General features: G+C 42.9%; 1 protein-coding gene across 4 annotated transcripts in view; it reads right to left on the minus strand.

The window, feature by feature from the left end:
* Positions 1 to 1,528: 1,528 nt before the first annotated feature.
* LOC308256152 (zinc finger protein 510-like) overlaps positions 1,529 to 27,081 on the minus strand; it is a 38,364-nt gene continuing 12,811 nt past the window's right edge. For 3 of the 4 annotated variants that reach the window (XM_080684217.1, XM_080684215.1, XM_080684216.1), the window contains exon 5: positions 20,760 to 26,848. In XM_080684217.1, the coding sequence (XP_080540343.1) occupies positions 25,063 to 26,139 (1,077 nt within the window). In that variant the 5' untranslated portion in view covers positions 26,140 to 26,848 and the 3' untranslated portion in view covers positions 20,760 to 25,062. Of the gene's footprint in view, positions 1,586 to 16,524; positions 16,703 to 20,759; positions 26,849 to 27,081 lie in introns of those variants that run through there. The other variant, XM_080684218.1, reaches the window with a different exon arrangement.

Raw genomic sequence — 27,081 nt, forward strand, 5'->3', positions numbered from 1 at the left:
GCTCTTTCGCCTTCTCCCTGGCCGGGCCCAGCCTTGACCTTATGATGAGGATGTGCTGGTGGGGGGTGACAGAGCCACAACATTGAAGGTGCCAATGTCTCAGAATGATCACAAAGAGTGCTTCATACTCTTCTGTGAAAGAGAAATAATCTGTTCTTTAAGCCACTAACCTTTATTTTTTTTTGGAGGGGGGGCACCTGCTTGTTAGAGCCAGCCCTGCACTTACACAACCCTGAGAGTGAAAGCCCCCCTAAGTTCTGTGCCCATGGTGCCTCACTTGCCTCACCATAGTTCTGACCCTGCTCAGTGCATATTTTATCCAAGGAATGAATCATTCACTTTAGCTTACAATACTTTGTCTTTTTTTTTCTGATATGCCAGTGCAGATTCTTTCATTGCAAGTCAGGAACCAATTCTGGCTTACTTTAGCAGGAAAGGATTTTATTGGCAGGCCAGTGGCGCATTCACAGGGGTGGCTTGAAGCTAGAGAACCGGGCTTAGAAAAGAACAGAGACTGGAGACATTTGGGCCAACATGGATCAGTTCCATCTTCTTCTCCACTTTATCGATCTTTCTTTGATCAATGTTGAAGTCTCTGGAACAAGTCCAATTGGTTGAGCTCAGATAACATGTCCTCTCCTTAGCTAAAGAGGGTGGGCGCTTTGATTGACAGCTCTATCAAGGCTGCACACAAGGGAAGAATGCCAGATCCCGCCACCTCCACTCCCAGCTTCTACCCCTGAACAACTGAGGCCAGGTGCCCTGTTTTCAGGCTGGGCTCAAGTAGGAGAATTACCTGAATCTGAATGTCATGATTACATGAACCCAGCATGGTGTCTGGCACATAATAGAACACAGTAGTTAAGATCCTTGGGCTTTGTAACCATACAGAGCTCTCTGCTACTTACCAGCTGTGCATTCTTATGGAAGTTACTACATTTCTCTGAACCTCAGTCTCCTCATCTGTACAATGGGGATGATAACAGTACTGACTTTAATGCGTTGTAAATATTAAATGAGATGCAGTAAAGGTACACTTAGCACAATGTCTGACACATAATAAGTGCTCAATAAATTGTAGGCAGTTTTAAAAATTATAATAGGTCTTCAATAAGTACTTACTGTGTGAGTGAATTATCTGTAGTATTTTGAGTTCCTCTAAAATCACATCTGAAACTGGAGTGTATTGAAATACCCCTCCCGGTTCTCTAAGCCACTGACCTTCCACACTTGTATAGTTCATCATTCCCTTTGTGGCCTCACTTCCCTCCTTCCCCAGCTTAGAACCCTGGTCTTCACTATAATCACTCAATGCCCCCTTCTCTCTCCATCTACTCACCTGGAAAATCTCAACAGTGCTTGGCCCCACCTCACTGCCTGTTCCACACATGCACACAGCAGTGGACTAGGGCCAGAGAAAGACAGAGACCCTTTCCGGCTCAAGTGGGTCCTCCCACCCTGGGACAATCCTACAGTGCCTATTTCCATGGTCAGTTTACTTTCCACTCACCCAGAGCCTGTCTCATATCTTCTCCTCTCTTCTGCCTTCACCTCTTCACTCTTAGTTAATGGCCTTCTTATCTCTCTGACAAAAACAATACAAAACAAAAACATTAAGGAGAAAACCATCTCCTCTTCTCATTGCCAAATCCACCGATCTATCTGCATCAGTACCTGAGGGCTCTGCCTTCTCTCCTGTTACCATAAATGTGCCTCCTCTGATCCTCTGTAAAGGCAACCCTGCAGGGGTACCCTAGATTCCATCTCATCTCACCTACTCAGAAATTTTGCTCTTGCAGTTATCCCCTTACTCCTCTAACATCAGTGCTTCTGTCACTCCCATCAGCACCACCTCAGCTGTAATATGGCCCGTCTGTAGAATGCTGGGGGCTCAGAAAGGTGAAATCTTCACCATGGACTACAAGACCTTAGCTCACCTGGCACTTGACTACTTTGACTTGATCTATTTATGGTCTCCCCCTAGCTCACTCTGCCTGAATCTTATGGGTCTAATTTCTAATTCCTCAAACAGAGTTTCTTCCTACCTCTGTGACTTTGTACTTGCTATTCCCTCTCCTGGGATGCTCTTCCCCCTGATCATTACATGGCTTACGTCTTCACTTTGTTTAGGTCAGGCCCTAATACCTCCTCAGAGAAGTCTTCCCTGACTACTCTATTTTCTCTAATCCAGCCCCTCTAACCCCACCCTGTTCCCTTAGCTGGCTCTAATCTTCTTCATAGCACTTGATGACATATTAGTGTTTTGTTTTCTGACTTCCACATTTGTTGTAAACTCTGCAGCAGCAGGAAGGTTGAATGTCTTGTTCCTAACTGTACCCCAGCACGTAGTTGTAGAGCATATCTAGTACATAATATGTGATCAGTATCTTATTTATTGCATCATTGAATAAACAAATTACAAGAAGGATTTCTGATATGGTTGCTTATAAATGTCAAAACCTATGCTTATGTGCTAAAAGAAAAAGAACCAGTATCTAATGAGTTGTGCTGGGGACTGTTAAATATATCAACTCATTTAAAACTGTCAGCTTCCTACAGAGCATGAGGAAGATTGAGGTTTAGAAGTGCAAAGAAGTTTGCTAAAGTCACACAGCCTGGCTTGTACCCAAAATATGAGTAGGCTGACTCCAAAGTATCTGTCCTTTTCTTTATTCTACTCAATGAAAACCATATACTTGGGCAGTTCATTCTTCACATTGTTCTTATTTTAAAATACTTATGAAGGCTGGCTATATGATACTTTGTGCTAAGGTCTTTACATGATTTATCTCATTTGATCCTCACATTCCTATTTGGTACATAATCTTATTGCCTTTATTATACAAACTAGAGGCCCTGTGCACAAAATTCATGAGCGGGTAGGGTCTCTAGGCCTGGCTGGCAATCAGGGCTGATCTGTGGGGTGACAGGCAGTCCCCCGCTGGCACCTCCCTTGGCCAGCCTGGCACTGCCTGCTCACCGGCCCTGGCCTCTCCCCTCCCATCGCCCCCCGCCACCACAGCCGGTTGCCTCCCTCTGTGGCACCCACCTTGGCGGGCCTGGGGCCTGCAGGCTGGGGGCAGCTCCTGCATTGAAAGTCTGCCCCCTGGTGGTCAATGTGCATCATAGCGACCGGTCATTCCACCATTCGGTTGATTTGCATATTAGGCTTTTATTATATAGGATGAGGAAACAGGCACAGAAAGATTGAGACACTTCCCCAGGTCTATTTGGTGGAATGGCAAAGCCAATATTCAAATCCAGTTCTGTCTAATTTCAAGGCCTGGGTCTTTTCCGCAACCTTGTGCTGTTTCCCTTAAGACAACTCTCTGCCTCTGCTAGAAAGAGAAGAAAAATGACTAACACAGGCGCATAGCGTATCATTAAGAAAATTCATGGTGACTTGGCTCTTTAAGCAAGAAGCAAAGGGCAGGAGGCAGACAGCCAGTCTAGCATGGGCTCTTGCAGGTTGGGGGGTTCACATAACTCATGATAACTTAATTTATGAAGATCGTTCTTCCAGGAACTGGGCTTATCATATATTTGTGTGAGTAGAGGCTTGGAGAGAGATGGAAGTGGGGGGCAGGGACTGGAGACCATGGTGAGCAGTCAGCTATCAGACCCAGCAGGGGTTACTTGAGCCTCCTGTGAGACCAGCGCCTTCTGTTGGCATGGGAGATCATCTTCCAACATCTAAAGCTCTGAGTGTGGGTGTGCTTATGTGTCTGGGGGCCAGAGGGGGGAGGGGAGAGGGAAGAGGGGGAGGGAACCTTGCTAACGCAGGGCCCCTCTGTCTCACCATCCCTTGCCTATATCCCTCTAATTGTAAGCCTGGCCCAAGAGATCAGAGCCTGGGTGGTGGCTAGGGGTTTCTTTGCTCCTATAGGCACCCATATGAGTTTTATTGAACTGGTTTGGCCAGAGCACCTGCTTATTTGTTGAGAAGCTGAGGCAGCCATCATGGAAGAAATGAAGGCCCACTCTTTCCAGAAGGCCTGGAGGTCTGGCTGGGGGAGGAGACCATCTGGAGAAGCTCCTATTTATTGTAGGAAGACCGCCTGCCCCCCCCCCCCACAAGAGTTTATCTGTTCTTTTCATAAACATTGGTTGAGTGCTCAATGTAAGCCAGCCACTGGTTATATAGTGGTGAGCAAAACAAATGTAGTTCCTGTCCTCAGAGCATTCACAGCCCCATAGGGGAGATAGACAGCAAACAAAAATGAGACAAATCAGATATATTATTACGAACTGTGATGCATGTTATGGGAAAATGATTAGGTTCACTTCTCTACATTCTGGCAGCTAAAGCAGAAGGGTTGCATGATCATGGGGGTTCTCTCTGAGGAGGTGATGATGATGTGGAGACTTGACAGATGAATAGGAGTTTTCCAGGTGAAGGGTGGAGGGTAGAGTGTTCCAACAACGTGGGGAGATCTGGAGGTAGGAGAGATCCTGGCTTGAACTGGGTGGTTGGATCATAAAAGCAAAGGGAAGAGGAAGTGAGGAAGAAGGCAGCCAATGCAGGCCTTGTCAGCTCTGCTGTGAAGAGTTTCACTTTTGTTCTATGTGCACTGGGAACCCATTAGAGAGTTGTAAGCAGGGCAATAACACGATGTAATTTAAATTTTGAAAAAAATCTCTCTTGGTTGCTGTGATCAGGGCTAGAGATGGTGATGGTTTGCCCTCTGTCACTGCTGAGGATGTCCTGCTGGGTTTGTGCTGCTGACTCTCATTGATCTAGGCTTCTATGGCTGACTAACCCCTTTTGAAGGACACCTTCTTCCTTTGGAGGTTTTATGCCTGCATTCAGGTGTACAGTCCCTTCTTGTCCTGGGGGATGGTCTACTCCTTTAAGGGGATGTGTTGAATAGGGTCTGGCCAGGAGATAGAAATGACACCAGGTATTTGAAAGAGAGAAATCAATATAAGGAATTGTCTACTAGGATCACATTGTTAAGTAGGGATCTAAAGAAGGATTAAAAGGACTCTCTGGTTTCACAGATTAGTGACTTCAGGAAGCATCTACCCACCGTCTCTAAGGCCGAAGGAACAAAGGAAAGACATTGGAATTCTTAAAACTTAGAGAAGTCCTGAGGTTCCTGAAACTCAGCCCTCTGAGGGGGTCACTGGTCAGCTTGTGCTGGGGTTCTGAGCTCAGAGGAGGAGCTGTGAGGAGCTCAGCTGAGGAGGGGCTGCTGCTCAGCCTGCGCTGGTGTCTGCAGGGGCATAAGGAGGCTCTCTGCAAATGTGGGGAAAACTGAACTGGATTCACCTGCCAAGGTGAATAAGTGGTGCTGGGGTGATGGTCATAGGACTCCCATGGGAACAGGAAGGAGCAAGTCCATTTCCTCCTCCAGGCTTGCAGCTTCCCACGAGTACCCCCATTAGCAGAGACTTGGAGGGAGCTGCTGGCAAAGCCACACAGCAGTTCTAGGAAGCCCAGCCCCAGCATCACAAAGCAGGAGATGGCAAGGTGGGTTTGGAGCAGAGAGACCGAAGCTTAATAACCACACGGGTGACATTCTAAATCTCTGTTTCCATCCCATTTTTTGTTTGTTTGTTTTATCATTTTATTATCAGAGGGCAGCCTTTTTTCTAAGATTTTTGGGAAGTCATCTTATTGTCGCCTCCTGTGCTTCTCTCAAGTTGCTCCCTATCTGGTGGTGGGGGCGGAGGCGCACACAATGAGCTGATTTCCCAGCAAAGTCTGGTGCCTTTGGTGAAAGAAGGGACAAGGAAGTAGTGAAATGTGGTGAAAGTTCACTCTGAATGGCTCTAACTCTTGGAAGGGGCCACAGTGCATTTGTACTGGCATTGAGAGAAGAGTGATAGGTGGCACTTCAAAAGAATTGACAAAAAAGGCAACTGTAAGGCCTATTATACAGAAGAAGAAACTGAGGCTCAGAGAATTCATTTCTTGAGTCAGAAAACTCCATCTGTCTGACTGCCTAGCCCACGGCCTTGTGACTAGAGCTTGTCGTTTCTTCAGGTTTATCCTCCTATGAAACTGGGTAATGATGTCTGTCTTTCAGGGTGGGTGGTGAGGGCTAACTGGCTTCATGGATTAAATAGAATCATACAGTCGTTTTTGGAGACAGATGCTGGGCACATTCCCACTCCTACTCACCAGCCTTGGAACTTGTAGTTCAAATTCGTGCCTCTGCAAAGTCACAAAGCAGTCCATGTCGTGGATCTGGGGGTGGGAAGGGTGGTGGTGTTCTCATATTGAAACAAGAATGTAAAATTCCTGAATGCCATTGTCTCAGCGAATACTGAAAATGAGGATAATGATAATAATAGTAATTTGCTTCCACTTAATGAGCGCTAACTAGGTATGTGCCAGGTATTCTATATATATTATTTTGCTTTGTCTTTTCATTAAATAGGTATTTTAGTGCACTATGTGCCAGGTATCATGTTATGTTAACTCTAATCATCACAGTGACACTGAGTGGTAGGTATTATTATTATTCCTGTTTAACAGATGATGAATCTGAGTTAAGAGAGCAAACAGAACCAGACCATAGAACAGGCATCATTCATATCTTGGACAAATGAAAGAGACTATTGCATCAAAATTTTTAAAGCACCTACAGGTTTTAAAAACTACCAAGTTTGATTCTTTTTAAAAGAAAAATAATTCTTTTTAAAATAAAAAATCTCAATAGATGGGTTGAATAGCAAAATGTACGGAAGAGTTAATCAGTGAACTAGAAGATCAAACTAAGGAATTCTCCCAGAATGCAGTGCAAAAGAATAAATAAATGGAAAGTCTGAACAAAGTGTTGTGAGACATGAAGGACAGATACAAAAGTTCCACTGTCCCTTAATGTGAGCTACAGAATGAGAGAAGAAAACAGAGGAAGGAGAGGCAGTAATTCAAGAAATTTATTTGGAACTTAGTCATTTTTCTTCTCTTTCTATCAGAGGCAGAGAGTTGGTCTCACAGGAGGCTCAAGTAACCCCTGCTGGGTCTGATAGCTGACTGCTATTATAATTCAATATAATACAAAGCTCTTATATTGAGAGGACCTAGGAAGTAATTCCTGTGACAGAAAGGATGTAAAACAACCTACATCTAAGTACCTGGTGATGACATTTCAGGACACTAAGAATAAAAAAGAAATCCTAAAAGCTTCCAGAGTGGGGAAAAAAAAGTGATCAAGGATGGAATGAGAATAAGATTGACCTCAATCTTTCTTCTCATTTACAACTTTGTAAGCAAGACAACAGAATGTTATCTTCAAAGTTCTCTGGTGAAATACTTGTGAATTTAGGATTCTTTACCCAACCAAGCTATCAAGCAAATGTGAGAGCATCTTAAAGACATTTTAAGACACAAATGGACTTCAAAAGTTTAAACTCACAGTCCATGTAGAATAGCATTTCCCAGTAGGGTACTGGTGGCATTTGGGTAGACAATTCTTTATTGTGTAAGACTGACCCACACAATGCAATCCACTAAATGCCAGCAGCATCCTTCCTTATTCACTGTGACAACACAAAACACCCCACATTAGAAAGGGGTGTGGTATAGCCTCTGCTTGAGAACCCACTGGTATAAAAGAGCAAATGAATCCAGGAAGAAAACATGGGGTATAAGAAGCAGAGGTAAGTAAGGAAACCAGCAACGTTTATTTATAAGTCTAAAATAAATATCTTTTCTTTTAATGACTAACTAAAGTTTGAGATGATCACATGGGATGGAGAGGCTTGCAGTTTGGAAAGGAGGAAGGAGAGGGAAGTAATAGCATGCTAAAATTTTCATTCTATGTAGTAGGAAAATAAAGATACTATTTAACTCTAGATGTTGATTAAGAATATACTTAATTATGTGTTTCAAAAATATACATATAATAGGAAGAGAAAGAATATATATATTCCATGTCATTAGAAGACAAATTAATTGGGAACAAATAAAATGCTATCAACTATTTTAAAAAGGAGGGATGAAAAAGAAACATGAAAACAGCCTATCCAGTAGAAAAGTGCATGGTAAATGGGAAGAAATGTGTGAATATGGCAATCCTATATAATAAAAGAGTAATATGCAAATTGACCGTACATTCGTTACGCCCACAAGCCACACCCACCAGCCAATCAGGAGCGAGTATGCAAATTAACCCAAACAAGCTGGCTACGGCCATGGAGCAAGCAGGAGGCTTGGGTTTCCCTGGCAATGGAGGAAGCCAAGCTTTCCGCCTGCCCTGGCTGGCCCAGACCTCTGCTCAAGGCTACAAAGTTTCAATTATAGAAGATAAATAAATCCCAACAAAAATGGCTGCGGCCACAGAGCAAGCAGGAGGTTTGGGTTTCCCCGGTGATGGAGGAAGCCAAACTTCTTGGCCTGCCCTGGCTTGCGCTCAAGGCTACAAAGTTTCAATTATAGAAGATAAATAAATCCCAGATACCAGGGCCTCCATTTGGCTCATTGGGGAGTGTGGCCAGCCTGCAAACCACCACAGGCCCTGCCCAGGCCACCCTACGCCCCAAGGGAACCCCCACCCTGATTCAGGACACCCTACAGGGCAAACCAGCCGGCCCCCACCCATGCACCAGTCCTCTATCCTGTCTAATAAAAGAGTAATATGCAAATTGACCATCACTCCAACACACAAGATAGCTGCCCCTATGTGGTCAAAGATCCTGCCCCCATGTGGACACAGATGGCCACCACAAGATGGCCAGCAGGGGAGGGCAGTTGGGAGGGACCAGGTCTGCAAGGGAGGGCAGTTGGGGATGATCAAGCCTGCAGGGGAGGGCAGTTAGGGGTGACCAGGTCGGCAAAGGAGGGAAGTTGGGGGCGACTGGGCCTGTAGGGAAGGGCAGTTGGGGGGGGGGACCCAAGCCTGCAGAGGAGGGCAGTTAGGGGTGACCAGGCCTGCAGGGGAGGGCAGTTGGGGGTGACCAGGCCTGCAGGGGAGGGCAGTTAGGGGCAAACAGGCTGGCAGGGGAGCAGTTAGGCATCAATCAAGCTGGCAGGAGAGTGGTTAGGGGGTGATCAGGCTGGCAGGCAGAAGCAGTTGGGGCAATCAGGAAGGCAGGCAGGTGAGCAGTTGGGAGCCAGCAGTCCTGGATTGTGAGAGGGATGTCCGACTGCCTGTTTAGGCCCTATCCTACCGGGATCGGGCCTAAATGGGCAGTCGGACAACCCTTGAGGGGTCCCTGATTGGAGAGGGTGCAGGCTGGGCTGAGGGACACACACCCCACATGCATGAATTTCGTGCACCGGGCCTCTAGTAATAATAAAAAATGTGAATATATTAAATTCACTGTTAAAAAACAGAGACTTGAATTTAGTAAAATTGTCAAAGTGTATGCTGTTTTATGAGACAGCAAAAACAGAGTAATAAAGACTGAAAAAATACTGAAATAGAAAAAGATACATCAGGCAAATGCCAGCAAAGGGGGAGCAAGTGGTGCAAGCAATCGTAGCAATAGGCAAAAGGGATTTCAAGGCAAAAATAATCAGTATTATTTGAAAAGACAAAAATATATATTGATAAGATATTCAGCCTACCAATGAGTGTAGCCTTTATGCTTGCCTGTGCCTAGTAATGTAGGATTGAGATCTCTGGTATGAAAACTGATAGAATTTCAGGAGAAAACAACCAATCCACAGCTTTGTGGGAAACTTTAATATACAGGAATCTACAGAACTAGGAGTTAGGAAAATCCAGTGCGGAGCTGTGAGGATTTGAATATCATGATTTACAAGCTTTATGGAATAGATTAATATGGAGAAAAATGCTTGCCCTTTTCAAACACACATGATAACTTTGCAAAATCATCCTTACTTGAAATAATAGTTGTTTCTTTTAACCTTTCCCCCTTTTTACTTTTCTCCTAGTCTCATATTTTTCTTTCCTCCCCTTCCATTTTTCTATCTGTACCACCTGCTTCTCCTCCTCTCCCCAGGAAATCTTGCCTGCTGAGTGACTATATCCTTCTTATCTTCCTTTATGCTCATAAAATAAGATGTACATATATACATACCTAAGTCGATTTCTCTCCCTGTCTCTTACAACAATGGAATCATAGTTTGTACATTTCTTTGCATCATTTAATAAATACCTTTTTATTAATTTCAGAGAGGAAAGGGGAGGGAGAAAGAGATAGGAACATCAATGATGCATGTGTCCTGACCAGGAATTGAACCATGACCTTCTGGTTCATAGGTTGACGCTCAACCACTGAGCCATGCCGGCTGGGCCATTTCTTTGCATCTTGCAGAGATGGAAGATGGAAGCTCCTTCAAGTCAGTACATAGACGTTTAAGACATTCTTTGTTAATAGCGTTACAACATGCCATGATATAAATGTACCACAAGTGATTCAACCATTCTACCTATGGGTATAGCACTTGGGTTGTAGGGTTTTATTGCCACCATGATCACTGTTGATATGATCTACATACATTTTATTTCGATGGGCTGGATTCTCAAGCGAGGGATTGCTGGCTCAAAGAATATATGGAGCTGCTTTATTTTGATAAATGTTGCCAGATTGCTCTCCAACGAGGTCCTAACTACTGTGATGTGATGAAGACAGTCCCTGCCCAGCCTGTAGCAGGTGTTATCATGCTCCCAAATTGCTAGTCTGATGTGAATGAAGTGATATTTCATTGTTTTTTAATTTGTATTTCCCTGACTCCTGGGGAAGCTGAACATCTTTTTAGGTTTATTCTGCGTTTGGATTTTAAAAAAAATAGTCTAGTGATAGCTTCTGACCATTCTGATTCTGATATGAATTTGCAAAAGCTCTTTGTATATATAGATATTAACCCTGTACCTGCCATCTGTGTTGTAGATGGACAGAAAGATCTCATTGAGTGCTCAGTAGATATAGTGTTGTATGTTTACTTCTAAGATCTTCGTGGCTTTATTTTTTTAGGTTTAAGTCATTGATTCAGCTGGAATTTATTTTTGTGTAAATGACATGAAACAGGGTTCGATTTTATTTCTTCTCACTCTACACTCTCCAATGTGGTAGCCTCTAGCCGTATGTGGCTAGTGAGCACTTGAAATGTGACTGCTCTGAATTGAAATGGGCTGTAAGTTTAAAACATACACCGGATTTCCAAGACAAAAAAAAGTAAAATTCCTTATTAATAACTTTTATATTGATTACATGTAAAACCAGAATGTTTTGGATATACTGGATTAAATAAAACATTAAAATGAACTTCACATATTTCTTTCTTTACTCTTTTTAATATAGCTACCAGAAAAATGTTAATTATGTACACAGCTTGCATTATGTTTCTATCAAACGGCACTATTCCAGATAATCAGTTATGCCAGAACTATTTCTTACACATTTTGTTCTCTTGCACTTATCTTTTATCTGCCTCATGAGGGGTATATCTATTTTATTACTTGAAATAGACTTCTGTCTTATTCATCACTTCCCATCATCTTTTGAGTAGCTCTTTTGTGTTTGGAGAAACTAATCAGAACTCGAATTCCCAGCGTCCCTCACTATTAAGATTGTGTTTGACCTTCGTGGAATGAATGGGAAGGAAGCTACATGGGGAATCGAGTCCTGCATGGAGTTTCCATTTCCATAGGCCCAGGTGACTCAGGCAATGGGCTTTGATGGTGGCAGTCCCAGCAGTGGTTTCAAGGTCAAGGTCCTGGCATTGGAGGGATGGTGACAGCAGTGGGCAGTTCCTTCATCAGGCAGCACTGGGTATGGTTTAGGGCACTGCTTAACCTTGAGTCTGGCTTTTTAGCCCTCACAGCAATATTGTGAGCTACTCAATATCCCTTTAATAAACTTGTTTTCTGCTTAATCATTAGAATCAACTTCTATGGCAATATGTGTGAAGACAGAGGGCATAAGGAGGTAACAGAGGTGGGGAAGAAGAGTGGGCTGTAGGGTGTGGCTACAAATTCAGAGCAATGCTCAAACTGACTCAGGTACAAGTATTAGGTTCTTTGCATTGTTGGCAAAGTTACTTAAAGCTATAAAATTTCCTTTGAGTATAGCTTTTTGCATCCCCCATACATTTTTTCAAGAAGTCTCCTAATGTTTGCTAGATAATTTGGAATTTCACTTTTGCTCTCCTTTGATCCAAGAGTTACCAAACAGTGTGTTTCTTATACTGAGTTTCCAAGTAATTGGCACATTTTGGCAACCTTTTAAATGATTTACTTCTTTTTCTTTATTGAATGATGAGCCCAGAAGATAGCTTATGAAATATCTAATTTATTGAATTTTCCAAGGGCTTCCTTATGACCAATCAGATGATAAATTTTGGTAAATGCTTGTGTATGTATAAAATGCATACTCTGTATTTGAAGAAATATTTGTTTATTTGTTTGTTTGAGTTTGTAGATATATTTTTCCCTATCAGAGCAACTAATTTTAAAAGAGATATCGTGAAGCCTCCTACTGAAGTTGTGTTTTCATGAGATCCTCTTTTTATTTCTAATAATTTTTATTTCTGTATTTACCTGCTCTGTGGCTCGGGGCAGAAAGGTTTATGCTCATTACATGCTCTTCATGAATTGTGCAGTAACAATGCACTTCTTTATTCACTTTGGAATTTTTATCTTGAAGTCTAACTTGTCTGATGTGAATAGTGCTTCTCCTGCTTTTTCGTTTGCTCCCTGGTCAAAGCCAATGTTTGAATCCCAAACACATTGACAGAGCATGCGTATCATTGTGGCCCTGAGACCAGATGCATTGGGGTTGCAGCCTTCCTCTTACAAGTTTCCTTCAGGGAGGGTGCCCATTGGAATTCTGAGGAGTAGCCCCTAGAAGTTCAATGGAGGAAGAGGCACTGCGTGGCAAAGGGGTGGTCTGTAGCCGATACTGGATGCCCTGCCCAGATCGCCCGTCAGGAGTGAGGACTTATTCCCATGGCTGCTGGAGTCACTGCCAGCAAATAGTCTTCAGTTGTCAGCCCTCTTCAGGGTGTGCCTGGGCTGAAGAGACTTGCCTCACCTAAGGTCAAGCCCTTTCTCAGGGCAGCCCATGTCCAATTACCGAGTCACTCGGGGCTGTAAAGACTCAGCTCCCCTCATGCCAACTTCGCACAACTCTGAAGTGCCATCATAGCTTCAGAGCCCCTCAAAGAGCGGGCTGATGCTCTTACTGACTCTATCTCAGCCCACTTCCTCACTCTGCCCAAGCCTTCCTTCCCTTTCACAGATGTTGGTCCCAAGGGCCCTTCACACACACATCTTTGTTTCAGAGTGTTTCTTCTAAGGAAGCCAACTATGACAATAGGAGATTGTGTTTATGATTAAGAGATGCATGCTTAAGAGTGAAGTGTCATAATAATAGTAACTTATTTTTAAATGATTCAGAAACAAATGTGTACTATGTACAAAGAGATATAGAGATAAAAAGAATCATAACAATAGGTGAATCCAGATGGTTTATATAGAAATGTTGATTGTAACATTCTTCTGCCTTATTTGGGGATTTAAAATGGTACAAAATACAAAGGTGGAAATAAAATCCCTGTATTCTATTTTTAATAGGTGTCTCAGTGTGAGCAAAATTAAACTTGAATGTCCAATCAGCTATCTTTACCTGGGAGCTTGTCATTATTTTAAATCTTTTTGTTTGTTTTTCTAAGACAGTTATTTATTTATTTATTTATTTATTTATTTATTTATTTATTTTTAAATAAATCTTTATTCAGATTATTACAATTATTTCTCCTTTTTCCCCCCATAGCTCCCCTCCACCCATTTCCCACCCCACCTTCTGCCCTTACGTCCCCCCCACTGTCCTCATCCATAGGTGTATGATTTTTGTCCAGTCTCTTCATGAACCCCCCATATCCCTTTCCCCCTGAGAATTATCAGTCCACTCCCTTTCTATGCCCCTGATTCTATTATATTCACCAGATTATTCTGTTCCTCAGGTTTTTAATTCACTTGATTTTTAGGTTCACTTGTTGATAGTATTTGTTGTTCATAATTTTTCTCTTTACTTTTTTCTTCTTACTCTTCTTTAAGAATACCTCTCAGCATTTCATATAATACTGGTTTGGTGGTGATTAACTCCTTCAGCTTTTTCTTATCTGTGAAGCTCTTTATCTGCCCTTCAATTCTGAATGATAGCTTTGCTGGGTAGAGTAATCTTGGTTGTAGGTTCTTGCTATTCATCACATTGAAAATTTCTTGCCACTCCCGTCTGGCCTGCATAGTTTCTGTTGAGAAGTCAGCTGACAGTCGTATGGGTGCTCCCTTGTAGGTAACTAACTGTTTTTCTCTTGCTGCTTTTAATATTCTCTCTTTGTCTTTTGCTCTTGGCATTTTAATTATGATGTGTCTTGGTGTGGTCCTCTTTGGATTCCTTTTGTTTGGGGTTCTGTGCGCTTCCTGGACTTGTAAGTCTATTTCTTTCACCAGGTGGGGGAAGTTTTCGGTCATTATTTCTTCAAATAGGTTTTCAGTATCTTGCTCTCTCTCTTCTTCTGGCACCCCCATAATTCTGATGTTGGTATGCTTGAAGTTGTCCCAGAGTCTTCTTACATTATCTTCAACTTTTTGGATTTTTTTTTTTTTGCTTTTTGCTTTTTCGGTTGAGTGTTTTTTGCTTCTTTGTGTTTCAATTCTTTGACTTGATTTTTGTGTTCCTCCTGTCTGTTTTTGGGTCTCTGTATAATATTTTTTATTTCAGTCAGTGTATGTTTAATTTCTAGTTGGTCCTTTTTCATATCTTTGAGGGTCTCGTTATATTTATCGGCCTTTTCTAGGATATTCTTAAAAAGTCTTATAACCGTGGTTTTGAATTCTATATCCAGTCGTTTGTTTTCCTCCATTTCTTTCGTTTGTGATCTGATTCTTTGACGCCGCATTTTCACTGCTTCCCTGAGTTGGTAGGGTAGATTTGTGTGCTAGGTTTCCAATATGGCCCAGTGGGTCTGCCTCCCAGTTAACCTGAGGTGGACACTCTTGGTGCACCTTTTTGTGGACTGTGTGTACAGCCTTGTTGTAATTAAGTCTTTATTGTTGTTGGTATCACTGGGAAGAATTGACCTTCAGGCCAGTTGGCTGTAAGGATCAACTGTGTCTATGCTGGGAGAAGTTCGGTGCTGGAGACAGCCTTATAGGATTAGACTTGCCAAATTGCAATAGCCTCTGTGCTCAGCTTGGATGGGGTGGAGTCTCAGTCTTGGCTTCCCGTCAGCCTTGCCCTTGCGCACACGTGCGCGCCTTCAGAACTCTGCCTTCCCGGCTCCTGAGTCTCCGCCCGAGAGTCCAGACTCCCCCCAAAAGAGCGTGGGTCCCCAGGGGCTTGCCTGGAACTGGGGTTCACTGCAGTCAGAACTGGGGCTCAGTGCAGTCAGGAGCCTCTGACTCCCTTCCACTAGGGAAAGCCTGTGGCAACCTCCACAGCCTTTGTGCGCACTGGCACGCGTGCGCCTTTAGACTTCTGCCTTCCCCGGCTCGAGTCTCCGCCCAAGAGTCCAGACTCCCCCCGTAAGAGCATGGGTCCCCAGGGGCTCGCCTGGAACTGGGGTTCAGTGCAGTCAGAACTGGGGTTCAGTGCGGTCGGGGGCTTCCTTCCCCCTTCCGCCAGAGAAAGTCAGCCAGGCTCTCAGCCGCCCTTCCTCTCTGCGCACATAAAGACCCTTTGCCGTACCTCCAATTCTCTGTGAGCTTTTCTCTTTCCTTCTAGTTGTAGAATTTTCACTCAGCCAGCTTTCCTGTGGTTCTGGATGGTGTCCGTTCTGTCTTTTAGTTGTAGTTTTGAAATTGTTGTGCGAGGCAGCAGTTTAGGTGTTTACCTATGCCGCCATCTTGGTTTCTCTCCTAAGACAGTTATTTAAACCTGCATGCCTTCCTTTGAATTCTCCTCTGGTCTAATCTCATAGATTTTTATATTTTGTGTTCTCATTGCTAGTCACTAGAAATAATTTATAATTTGGATTTTGATTTTCTCTTTGACCCGAGAGGAGATAGTTAAAAGAGTAGATTCTGGATATTTGTGTCTATAAGAGTTTTGCTGGAGGTGAGGTTTTGGTTTGATTATTTGGCTTTTCAGGTTGATGAATTCCAGTTCTCTTGCATTGTGGTCTGTGAAATGGCTTGTGGTATGTTTTGCCTTTTGGAATATAATAAAATTTCCTCTAAGAATTCTGGGGAGATGGTTGAGTACATCCTTCCATTTAAAACCAGCTCCTGAACCTTTGTTGAGCAAGCGCTGAGGTTTAGGGCAAAAGCAAGATCTAGTGCATCTCCCAGGTCCAGAAGGAGGGAGTTGGCAGAGCAACTTTCCCCCTCTAGGTCCGGAAAGAGCTCGAGGACCAGAGGTCTAGGCCCAGGAGCGATGGTCAGAAGGAAAGTGGGAAAATCTGGGAACACTTGACTTATGAAAATCTAAGGAGCTCCTGAGGGAGAGGCTGCACCTGCCCACATGCTGTGCTTGGGGCTCACTGCTCTGGCGCTCAGAAAGCTGCGGGGGAGTAAATAAATGTGTCAAAGCCTTTCTTCCCCGAGAACATGCCGGCTGAGGGGAAAGAGTGCAGAGGGAGTCCTTCTGGGACCAACAACTCACCAGCTGGGGCGCCGCAGACCCAGAGCGCCAAGACTGCTGCGCTGTCCATTACTCGGGAAGCTGACTCTGCCACAGATCCCCAGCGAGCCAGCAAAGGAAGATGCCAACGTGCACACGGGGACCTCAGAGTGAGAGGAGAAAGAACTGGCACATCTCAGAGAACAGCGAGCACAACCTCCTGGAGGAGAGAGAGGACACCCTCAATAGCAACCGATGATGAAAACAACACCTAAGGAGTTGTAGGTGCATTGTGCACACACTCACGCTCACTAACACACACACACACATTTTGGATCAAGGGAAAATCTCGTGTTCACACTGAAGTTCTCAGGAGATGAATCAAGGGACAGGAGGGTCACTGTTGAAGCCTGACCTGGAACACCAAATAGAGAAATAAAACACACAAATCAGAAATCCACAGAGATGGGAATTATGAGAGGTGAAATAGAAGAGGTCCAAGGAAATGACGTAGTTGACCAAATACTTGTGTATTTAAATTATTCAGTATTGGAATTAGTATTATTATTATTATTGGAATGTTGGAAATTCATGAAATGAAGGAAATGGAAGACAAGCAATAATTAAACAAAATAGTGGAGGAAATTTTTCCAATAAAGACTTGATCTGAAGATTTGAAGGGCTCCCTGAATTCCAAACAGAAGTTACAAAATACTAGAGGCCCAGTGCACGAATTTGTGCATGGGTGGGATCCCTCAGCCTGGCCAGCAATCTGGATCCATCGGACCAGGCCGGCCAGGGGGAGAGGCCATGGGAGGTTGGCCGGCCTGGGGGAAGGGCCACAGGAGGTGGGCTGGCCGGCCCTGTCCCAATTGGGGCCGAACGGGGGCTGGCCGGCTAGGGGGAGGGGCTGCAGGAGGTTGGCCAGCTACGGGAGGTTGGCTGTGGAGCACACTGACCACCATGGGGCAGCTCCTGCATTGAGTGCCTGCCCTCTGGTGGTCAGTGTGCATCATAGCAACTGGTTGACCAGTTGTCCTGGTCATTCCAGTCCTTCCGGTCATTCGGTCGCTTAGGCTTTTATATATATAGATGATACTCCCCTTTAGGCACGTCCTGGGAAAAGGACTGAGCTCCAAGTATAAATAAAAAGCTTCCCAGCTTTCAGCGAGGGAGGATAGGTGACTTACAAAGACAGACAATGAGACTAGTATTGGACTTCTTATCTGAAATACTGAAAGCAAACAATGATTTTTCATCTGCAACTGGAAGCAAATAATGAAGTAATAATACCTACCAACTTCTGAGGGGGAATAAGAATCCTGAGGGAAAGACTAATAATACGGGACTCTAAGTATGGAAGGGTCTCAATCTGGTATTTGGGGAGATGGAGAATAAAAGCATTTACATTTCTTTGGGGGTTGGGGACACAGAGATGTAAACGTATTGTAAACGGGTCATCTTAATGTGGAGAAATAGATGGCATTTTTATATAATGGAAGATGATATAAGTGTGATTATGTATTTTATTCTGAACGTGCACCCCTGTGAGCCAGCAAAGGAAAATACCAACGTGCCTTCCTTAAAAAGGAAAAGTAACTGCTATTCTATAGAATACCAAAATCCGAAAGAAAGAAGAAAAGATAATAAATGGCTATGTTGTCAAGCCAGCAAAGGTAAGAAAAAGAAGAGAGAAATAACAAAGAAAAGTAAATAGTAAGCCTGGATTAAAGTGGAAGGAATAAAATAAAGCGTATCCATTTTATACTAATCTCAAATGAGATGAATTGTCCCATTAAAACCCAAAGTCTGCTAAATAAGATTAAAGAACAAAACCCAGACATGTGCTGTTTTCAGGAATACTGTATTAGTAAGAATTGCATGCAACCGAAACCTGAATCACAGTGGCTTAAACACAAGAAATTCATTTTGCCTTTGTAACAAGAGGAGGGTAGGTAGGTGGTGCTGAGCTGGGGCAGCTGCTCAGAAAAGCTCTCCTCTCTACTGTCCTTTCTAGATTCCCCTCACCCTTAGCGCCTCTGCTGGTCTTGGTAGCTTACTTGGTGGTGTGACCTCAACGCTCATTCCTCAGGGATCTGAGCCCTCCCTGGTCCCAGGCCGCAATGGATGCGCACGTCCACTTACCATCAAAATTGGGCAACACATCCATACACCAAGCGGAGGCTTCGTCCTCCTCTGTGGACTGGTCATGAGGGACCCTCATTCATCCCAGTCAGCCACAGGGGTAAGCAGAGGGAGAGGCAACAGTGGGTGAAATGGGGGTCTGGTTGCTTGCTCATGCAGCTCCCTGCTGCCATCTGGTCCTCCTCTGCTCAGTCCCGGATGTACCCATCCTGGCATGCTGCTGGGTCCATCGATCTTAGGAGTTGATGGATTTGACAGTATCCAGCTCATTGTGGATAGTTCTGGCTGCACAGCCATGTGCTATGCCATGGTCAGGGGCCCATCCCTACCTGGGCAAGCAGCATACACATTTTACAGAAAGGTGTGTGCTTCTATGCTGCAGGTGATGTGGCCTGGCTCCAGAACCCGAGGGATCCGAGTTGTGTTTTCCCCACAAGACTCGACCAAAACTCCACTCGGCATCTTATCTCTAACCTGTAGGGCCTGCTGGCCAGATGGGCCAAGCCTGGGGGCCACGTGCACTGCAGTCTAGACCTGCGGCCAGGCTCTTTCCTACTCTGGACCTCTATCTGTGATGGAAGCCTTCATTCCCCCCAGCGCTTGGATCTGTGTGGTAGTCCCAGGTTTGGACATGCTGCCTCCAGAATCCAAAGAGGTCTACCCAGCCCAGTGCTTCCTTCTCTGTGGCCAACTTGGATCCTGTGCCAATAGCTCTTAAGATGTTTGTGTATTTTCCTTTCCCCGGCATATGGGTATTTGTCACGAGCTTTCAGACTTCTAGGGAGCCACCTTCTCTCCCTCCTCTTCCTCTTCCTCCTCCTTCCTTTTTAAATATGTCTTATTGATTTCAGAGAGGAAGGGGGACACAGAGAGACAGAAACATCAATGATGGGAGAGAATAATTGATTAGGCTGCCTCCTGCTCCCCCCTCTACCGAGGGTCAAGCCCACAATCCGGGCATGTGCCCTGACCGGGAATTGACCTCCTGGTTCATAGGTCAACGCTCAAGCACTGAGCCACACTGCCAGCCTCTCCTTCATTCCGTGTGTCTGGAATCCTAAAACTGGCTCAGATCTGGAAACTGAGTAAGATATTGTGACTCTTGAGAAGTGGCCAACCACCTGATCCGGAAAGTTAAATTGGGAAAAACATGTGGAAGAGACACACACCACACATTTCTATGTGTAATACGCATAGGAAAAAGACTAGAAGAAACACCACAGACTTAGCCATCCTCACCTCTCGTGGTAAGTATGGTGGTGTTGTGGACGGTTTTCATATTCTTCGTGGTCCTTTCCTGTATTGTTCACACTTTGGTGCCATAGCAGGTGTACTCCACCACGCCTGAAATTATGTGTGTTTTCTCTTCTCTGGAGAGAGGTGCATAAACTCATCTTGGCATAGTTGGAAGTGGCTGTCAACTCCCCACTCTCCAAAGCGTGGGGGTGGGTATCTGGCATCACTTAAGAAGTCTCCCCTGGAAAGACTCCTGGAATGAAGGCTTCCATCACAGAGAGAGGTCCAGAGCAGGAAAGAGCCTGGCCGCAGGTCTAGACTGCAGTGCACGTGGCCCCCAGGCTTGGCCCATCTGGCCAGCAGGCCCTACGGGTTAGAGATAAGACGCCGAGTGGAGTTTTGGTCGAGTCCTGTGGGGAAAACACAACTCGGGTCCCTCGGGTTCTGGAGCCAGGCCACATCACCTGCAGCATAGAAGCACACACCTTTCTGTAAGGTGCGTATGCTGCTTGCCCAGGTAGGGATGGGCCCCTGACCATGGCATGCACATGGCTGTGCAGCCAGAACTATCCACAATGAGCTGGATACTGTCAAATCAATCAACTCCTAAGATCAATGGACCCGGCAGCATGCCAGGATGGGTGGCCCCAGTACATCTGGGACTGAGCAGAGGAGGACCAGGTGGCAGCAGGGAGCTGCATGAGCAAGCAACCAGAATCGAGGTGGCCTCTCCCAGAGGCATGGGGAAGGGGCCCCATTGCCTGGGGAGGGGACATTAACAGCCCCTTTCTTATAAAGAGCAACATACACTTGCCAAACAACCCAGTAATTTTACTCCTAGGTGTTAACTCAAGAGAAATGAAAACATGTCCATTTAAAGACTTGCACATGAATACACATAGCAGCTTTATTCATGATAGCCTCAAACTGAATACAACCCAAACAGACATTAACAAATGAATGAACGAACAAATTGTGTATATCCTTACAATGGAATACTACTCAGCAATAAAAAGAATGGACTGTTAATACATCCAACAACATGGATGAATCTCACAATAATTGCGCCAAGTGAAAGAAGTCAGAAAGATAGTACATAGTGTTTGATTCCGTTTATATAAGTTTCTTTAAAAAGCAAACTAATCTTTAGTGACACAAAGCAGATTCATGGTTGCTTGGGGATGCAGGGGCGGGAAATGGGAAGAAGGGAAACTTGTGGGGATGATTAGAATGGAACAGTTGAGTTCAAGTTTAAGTTGTAGCAACCCCCACCCGCAAGGAGACTTTTAAGATATTTTTCACTAATTGTGTCCTCCCCATAAACATTTAATACCATAGATATACCATATATCTGTTTATGTACTGTGGTGTTTTGAGGACCACAAACCACTGTAATATATAAGATTTTTTTTTTTGGGGGGGGGAAGAACATTTATTTGACTAATTTTCACCACCTTGGGTTCAATATTGGCCCTATTGAGAATGCAGGCCTATTCCATAAGAAAAAAAAAAAAATTAAAGCAGGCAAGGAAGTAGTGGTATTATAATTAAAATAATCTGCTCTGACTCTTTGATGGAAACGTAGTAACACACATAACTGTGAAAAATGTCTCCCCAGCACTATGCGTTAATATGGGTTAATGAAGATGGGTGGCTGAAATGAGAAGGTGGTTTGGAAGGCAGGCACCTTTCAGAGCAGAGACATGGTGGAGTCTTTCATGTGTAACTAGAGCCCCCTGCTGGCCACTTTGGGAAACTGCCTCCGTAAGTTAAATAGCCCATTCATGTACTTGTTTCTCCAGCATCTGTAATGTGCCATGGATGAGGCTTGGGTTTGAGGCTCGGCAAGGTTTAATAACCGAGTCAAAACCATACAGTGATAAATGGCAAAGCTGGAATTCAAGTCAGGTTTGTCCAGTTCTAAAGCCCATTCTCTCCTCCTCTAGAGGTGGAGGCTCTTTTACCCACCTATAGATGTCCTATTGCTCCAGCATCATTTGTTGAAGTCTTTCTTCCTCCATTGAACTGCTTTTGCATCTTTGTAAATCAGTTGGGCATATTTGTGTGGGTCTATTTCTGGGTTCTCTGTTATGTTCCATTGATCATGTGTCTATCTACCCATCAATACCACATGGTATTGATTATTATAGCTTTATAATAAATCTTCAAATCAGCAAACTGATCAATTTTATTCCTCTTTTTCAAAATTGTTTTAGCTCTTCTAGTTTCTTTCTCTTTCCATATAAACTTTAGAATAATCTTGCCTATAGCTACAAAAAATTCCTTCAGGAATTTGATAGGAATTGCATTAAATCTAGATATCAATATGGGGAGAATTGACATCTTTACCGCTGAGGATATTTTTCCATTAACTTTTTTAGAGAGAGAGTGGAGGAGGAGGAGGAGAGAGAAGGAAACACCTATGTGAAGAGATACATCAATTGGCTGCCTTCTGCCCTCACCCTGATTGGGCCAGGACAGAGCCTGAATCTAAAATGATATTGTATTATATCTTTTGTCAAATTAATTTCTTAAATCTATAAATCTCTGTAAACAAGATTTTCTTAATATAGGTAAAGACCGATATATAATTGTGTTTTTTAAAAACCATAATAATAAAATGTTATGTTTTAAGTCATATTCTTTTAATCCAGGCATTGGATCCATAGAATTTCATTTAAAACATTAATACTTGCTTTGAATGTTTTGTTTTCCTATAGTTGGTAAATTTGTTAGAGTACTTGATAAATTTCTCATGTTGTAATGGCAATTTATTTGACTAAGGACATAATTAACTTGTGGGAGAAACAATGTTATGAAAACCCATGGCTGCAATTATTATCAAATCTTACCAAATTTAATTGACCTGGAGACATACCCAAGGCCAAGATGATTATAAATACATGAATCAACAGAAAAAAAGTAAGATTTGCCTGGCCAGCATGACTCAGTGGTTGAGCATCAATCTATGAACCAGGAGGTCACAGTTCAATTCCCAGTCAGGGCATCCAGTGTGGGGTGTACAGGAGGCAACTGATTAATAATTCTATCTCATCAATGATGTTTCTATCTCTCTCCTTTCCACTCTGAAATCAATAAAAATATTTTTTAAAAGTATTAAAAAATAAAAAAATGATATTGTATTTTAAATTTTGGTGCCATTTGTTCATTGCTGGAATATGGAAATACAATTGAATTTTGTATGTTTACCTTGCTGAACTCACTTGTTAGAGGAGATTTTTATTTTTTTAGTTTCTTTGGGATTTTTCTACTTAGACAATCACCATGTCATCTGCAAACAGGACAATTTTACTCCTTCTTTGCTGAAGTGTATGCTTTTATTTTATTTTCTTGCCTTACTGCACTGGTTAGAACTTCCAGCACTATGCTGGATAAGAATGGTAACAACAGATATCCTTGCCTTGTTCCCACTCTTAGGAGTAAAGCATCCAGTCTTTCACCATTAAGTATAATGTTAGCTGTAGGCTTTTTCAGATGTTGTTTATCAAGTTCCCCTCTATTCCTATTTTTCTGAGAGTTTTTGTCATGACTTTCAAATAACTTGGTCAATTTGATTTTTCTTCATTGGTTGATATGATCATGTGATAGCCACCAAAGATAATTTATTCTTTAGTTTGTTAATATGGTGGATTACATTGATTTATTTCAAGTATTGAACCAGCCTTGCATTCTTGCAATGAACTCCATGGTATATAATTCACTTTATATATTCATGTCTTTTCATATAATCCTAACTAATAAAGGGAGAATACGCTAATTGACCCTCACGCCATTGCAAAAGATGGCGACACCCACAGCCAATAAGGAGGGAATATGCTAATTGACTTCCCCACCCTCAAAGATGGCGGCGCCCGTAGCCAATAAGGAGGGAATATGCTAATTGACTGCCCTGCCCTCAAAGATGGTGGCACCACAGCCACAAGATGGTGGCGCCCAGTCCCCTCAGCCCTGCCGGGGTGGCAGGGGCATGGCAAGGCCGGGTCCACCCCCAGGCGGGCCTGTCCACTCCGCATGCCTGCCTCTGGAGTGCCTCAGTCCCTGTGGGAGCACACTGACCACCAGGGGGCAGCTCCTGCATTGAGTGTCTGCCCCCTGGTGGTTAGTGCACATCATAGCGACCAGCTGTTCTGCCGTCAAGCCAAAACTGGCTCTCTGACATCCCCTGAGGGGTCCCAGATTGCGAGAGGGCACAGGCCAGGCTGAGGGACCCCACTGGTGCACTATCAGGGACAGGGAGGAACATGGGAGGTTAGCCAGCCTGGGGGGGACCACGGGAGGGCTCCAGGGCATGTCTGACCCGTCTTGCTCAGTTCTGATCAGCCGGACCCCAGCAGCAAGCTAACCTACCAGTCAGATCATCTGCCCCCTGGTGGTCAGTTCACATCATAGCAAGTAGTTGAGAGGCCTTAGAATATCATTAGTATATTATGCTTTGATTGGTTGAATGGCCAACTGGATGACCGTACACTTAGCATATTAGGCTTTTATTATATAGGACTTAATTTTCAAGAAACAGGCTTGAAATAATTGCATTAGAATGTTAGCAAAAGTGATGTTTTGGTGTGAGGATCATAGTTAAGATTTTTTTCTTTCATTTATTTTTCTGCATTCAAAACGTTTTTCAAGTATCTCCACCACTCATCATTTGGGCCTAGCCTTCTTGATTTTCTTGATTGTATTATTTTCCTTTGTTTCCTAGTATTTTTAAAAATAATATGAACCTTGAACAAAATATAAAAAGTGATGAAAGTAAAAATGAAAAAAAATCAAAGTACAGTAAACATAAATAAAAATAAAAAGCAATAAGTTATCACAAACAATATGAACAAGTTGAATTCACATATCAGTTAATAATTGGCTACAATAGCTCCACATTTCACATTCCATTTAAAACCGAATATTTTCTGTTATCTTTTCTGTAACAGGTTTGATGTTACATCTGAAATATGATCTCTAGTTAAACAATATTTCTACAATAACATTTTAATTCATATTCCTAAAATGACATATTTTCCCTCAACATCTTTGAGTACTTGTTGAAAGCTTTCATGCACTCCAAGTATACAAACGGTTTCACTCCTATATTAATCCTCTCATTTCAATTAGCTATAACCTATTGATAAAGACTTCCCTATGTGTTGACATCTTAGCATTTCTGCCCTGCAAACTTGCTGATGTTCAATAAGTTTGACTTGTACATGCAGGCTTCTGCCCATGGAGATTGTTGACAGAAGTTTTCTTCTTGTGTGTTCTTCTTTGATGTTTGGTGAGGGCTGACCTCTGGCTGAAGGTTTTGCTACATTCATTACATTCATAGGGTTTTTCCCCTGTGTGAATTCTCTGATGTTTTGTGAGTGCTGACTTTTCATAGAAAGTTTTCCCACATTCTGGACATTTGTAGGGTTTCTCTCCTGTATGAGTTCTCTGATGTACAACAAGGTTAGATTTCACACAGAAAGATCTCCAGCATTCATTACATTTATAGGGTTTCTCTCCTGTGTGGGTCCTTTGATGTTGAGTAAGGTTTGATTTCACACAAAAGGTTTTCCCACATTCATTACATCGATATGGTTTCTCTCCCGTGTGAGTTCTCTGGTGCACCGTGAGGGCTGACTTCTGGCAGAAGGATTTTCCACATTCGTTACATTCATATGGTTTTTCTCCTGTGTGAGTTCTCTGATGTTCAGTGAGGTTGGACTTCACAAAGAAGGACTTTCCACATTCATTACATTCATAGGGTTTTTTCCCTATGTGTGTTCTCTGATGTTGAGTAAGGTCTGTTTTCTTATGGAAGCCTTTTCCACATTTATTACAGTCATAGGTTTTCTTTCCTTTGTGAACACTCTGATTTTGAGTGAGGTCTGACTTACTACTTAAGGCCCTCCCACTTTCATTACATTTATTGGTTCTTTTCCTCAAGTGTGTTCTCTGATGTTGACCGAGTTTCAACTTCTTGCAGGAGGATTTCTCACACTTACTACCTTCAAAGATCTTCTCTCCTGTGTTAATTCTCTGGTTTTGAGTGAGGTGTGACTTCTTTATGGCTTTCTCACTTCCATTACACTCACTGTGTTTTTCTGTTGTATGAATTTTCTGATGTTGAGAAAGGCATGACTTTTCATGGAAGGATTTCCCACATTTATTACAGTCATAGATTTTCTCTCCTTTGTGAGTTATCTCATCTTGAGTCTGGTATGACTTCTGCAAGGCTTCCTCACTTTCATTATACTCATCAGGGTTTCCTCCTGTGTGCATTCTCTGATGTTGAGTAAGGTTTGACTTCTTGCTACATGATTTCTCCAGTTTATTACATTCGGAGTGTTTCTCCCCTGTGTGAGTTCTCTGATGTGTACGTTTTGGCTTTACCCATGAAGATTTCCCGTTTTTACTGGATTCATGTGGCTGCCTTTCCCTAAGGGTTCTCAGATAAGCACTGAACTTCAACTTTTGCTTGAAGGTTGTTCTATGTTTTTTACCTTCAGAGGGGTTCTCTCTTGTGTGAACTCTCTTATATGTAACAAAGGCTGCTTTTTGTGAAAGGCTTTCCCACAATTATTATATTTAAGAATTTGTTCTGAAGCTGAATTCTTCTCATGTTGACTAAAGTAATCATTATGACTGTGGGACTTCTTTTGATCATTGTCACAGGGCTTGCTCATTGTATGAGTTTTCTCATGCATAGTATCAAGGAATACACATCCATTGAAATTGTTGGGCTTTTTTATTTCATGGATTCTATTACTAAGAATTAATTCTGAAACATTTTTCAAGTTTGTTCCAAATGAGTCACATTTATGAGATATTTTTCTTGAAGACACTGGGTTTGTGGCCATATTTAATTCTTCTTCTAAGGTTTTACTTCTCTCCTTAGTCAGTGTTTTGTTGTTGCTGAATAAAGCTTGCTTTGGATATATATCTTCATTTTCTTGGCTTCTCTCTTTCATGTTATTGACTTTCTGGACTTCTATAAATATTAAAAATTAACATACATTATAAATCTTAACATATTCTTAAAGCAATGGGGTTGTATACAAGTGCCCTATGTTGAGTTGATCCTTAGGTTTTAGACATAGTCTCCTGGGATGAAAGAACTCTTAAGCAAATATTTAACTCTTTTGTTTGATAATGTGAAAACAAAGACAAAAACACATACCATAGTAGAAAAAGAGAGAAAAAGCTGAAAATTAATCAAGTAGG

Source organism: Plecotus auritus, assembly GCF_963455305.1.
Source record: "Plecotus auritus genome assembly, chromosome: 8".
NCBI classification, from domain to species: domain Eukaryota; kingdom Metazoa; phylum Chordata; class Mammalia; order Chiroptera; family Vespertilionidae; genus Plecotus; species Plecotus auritus.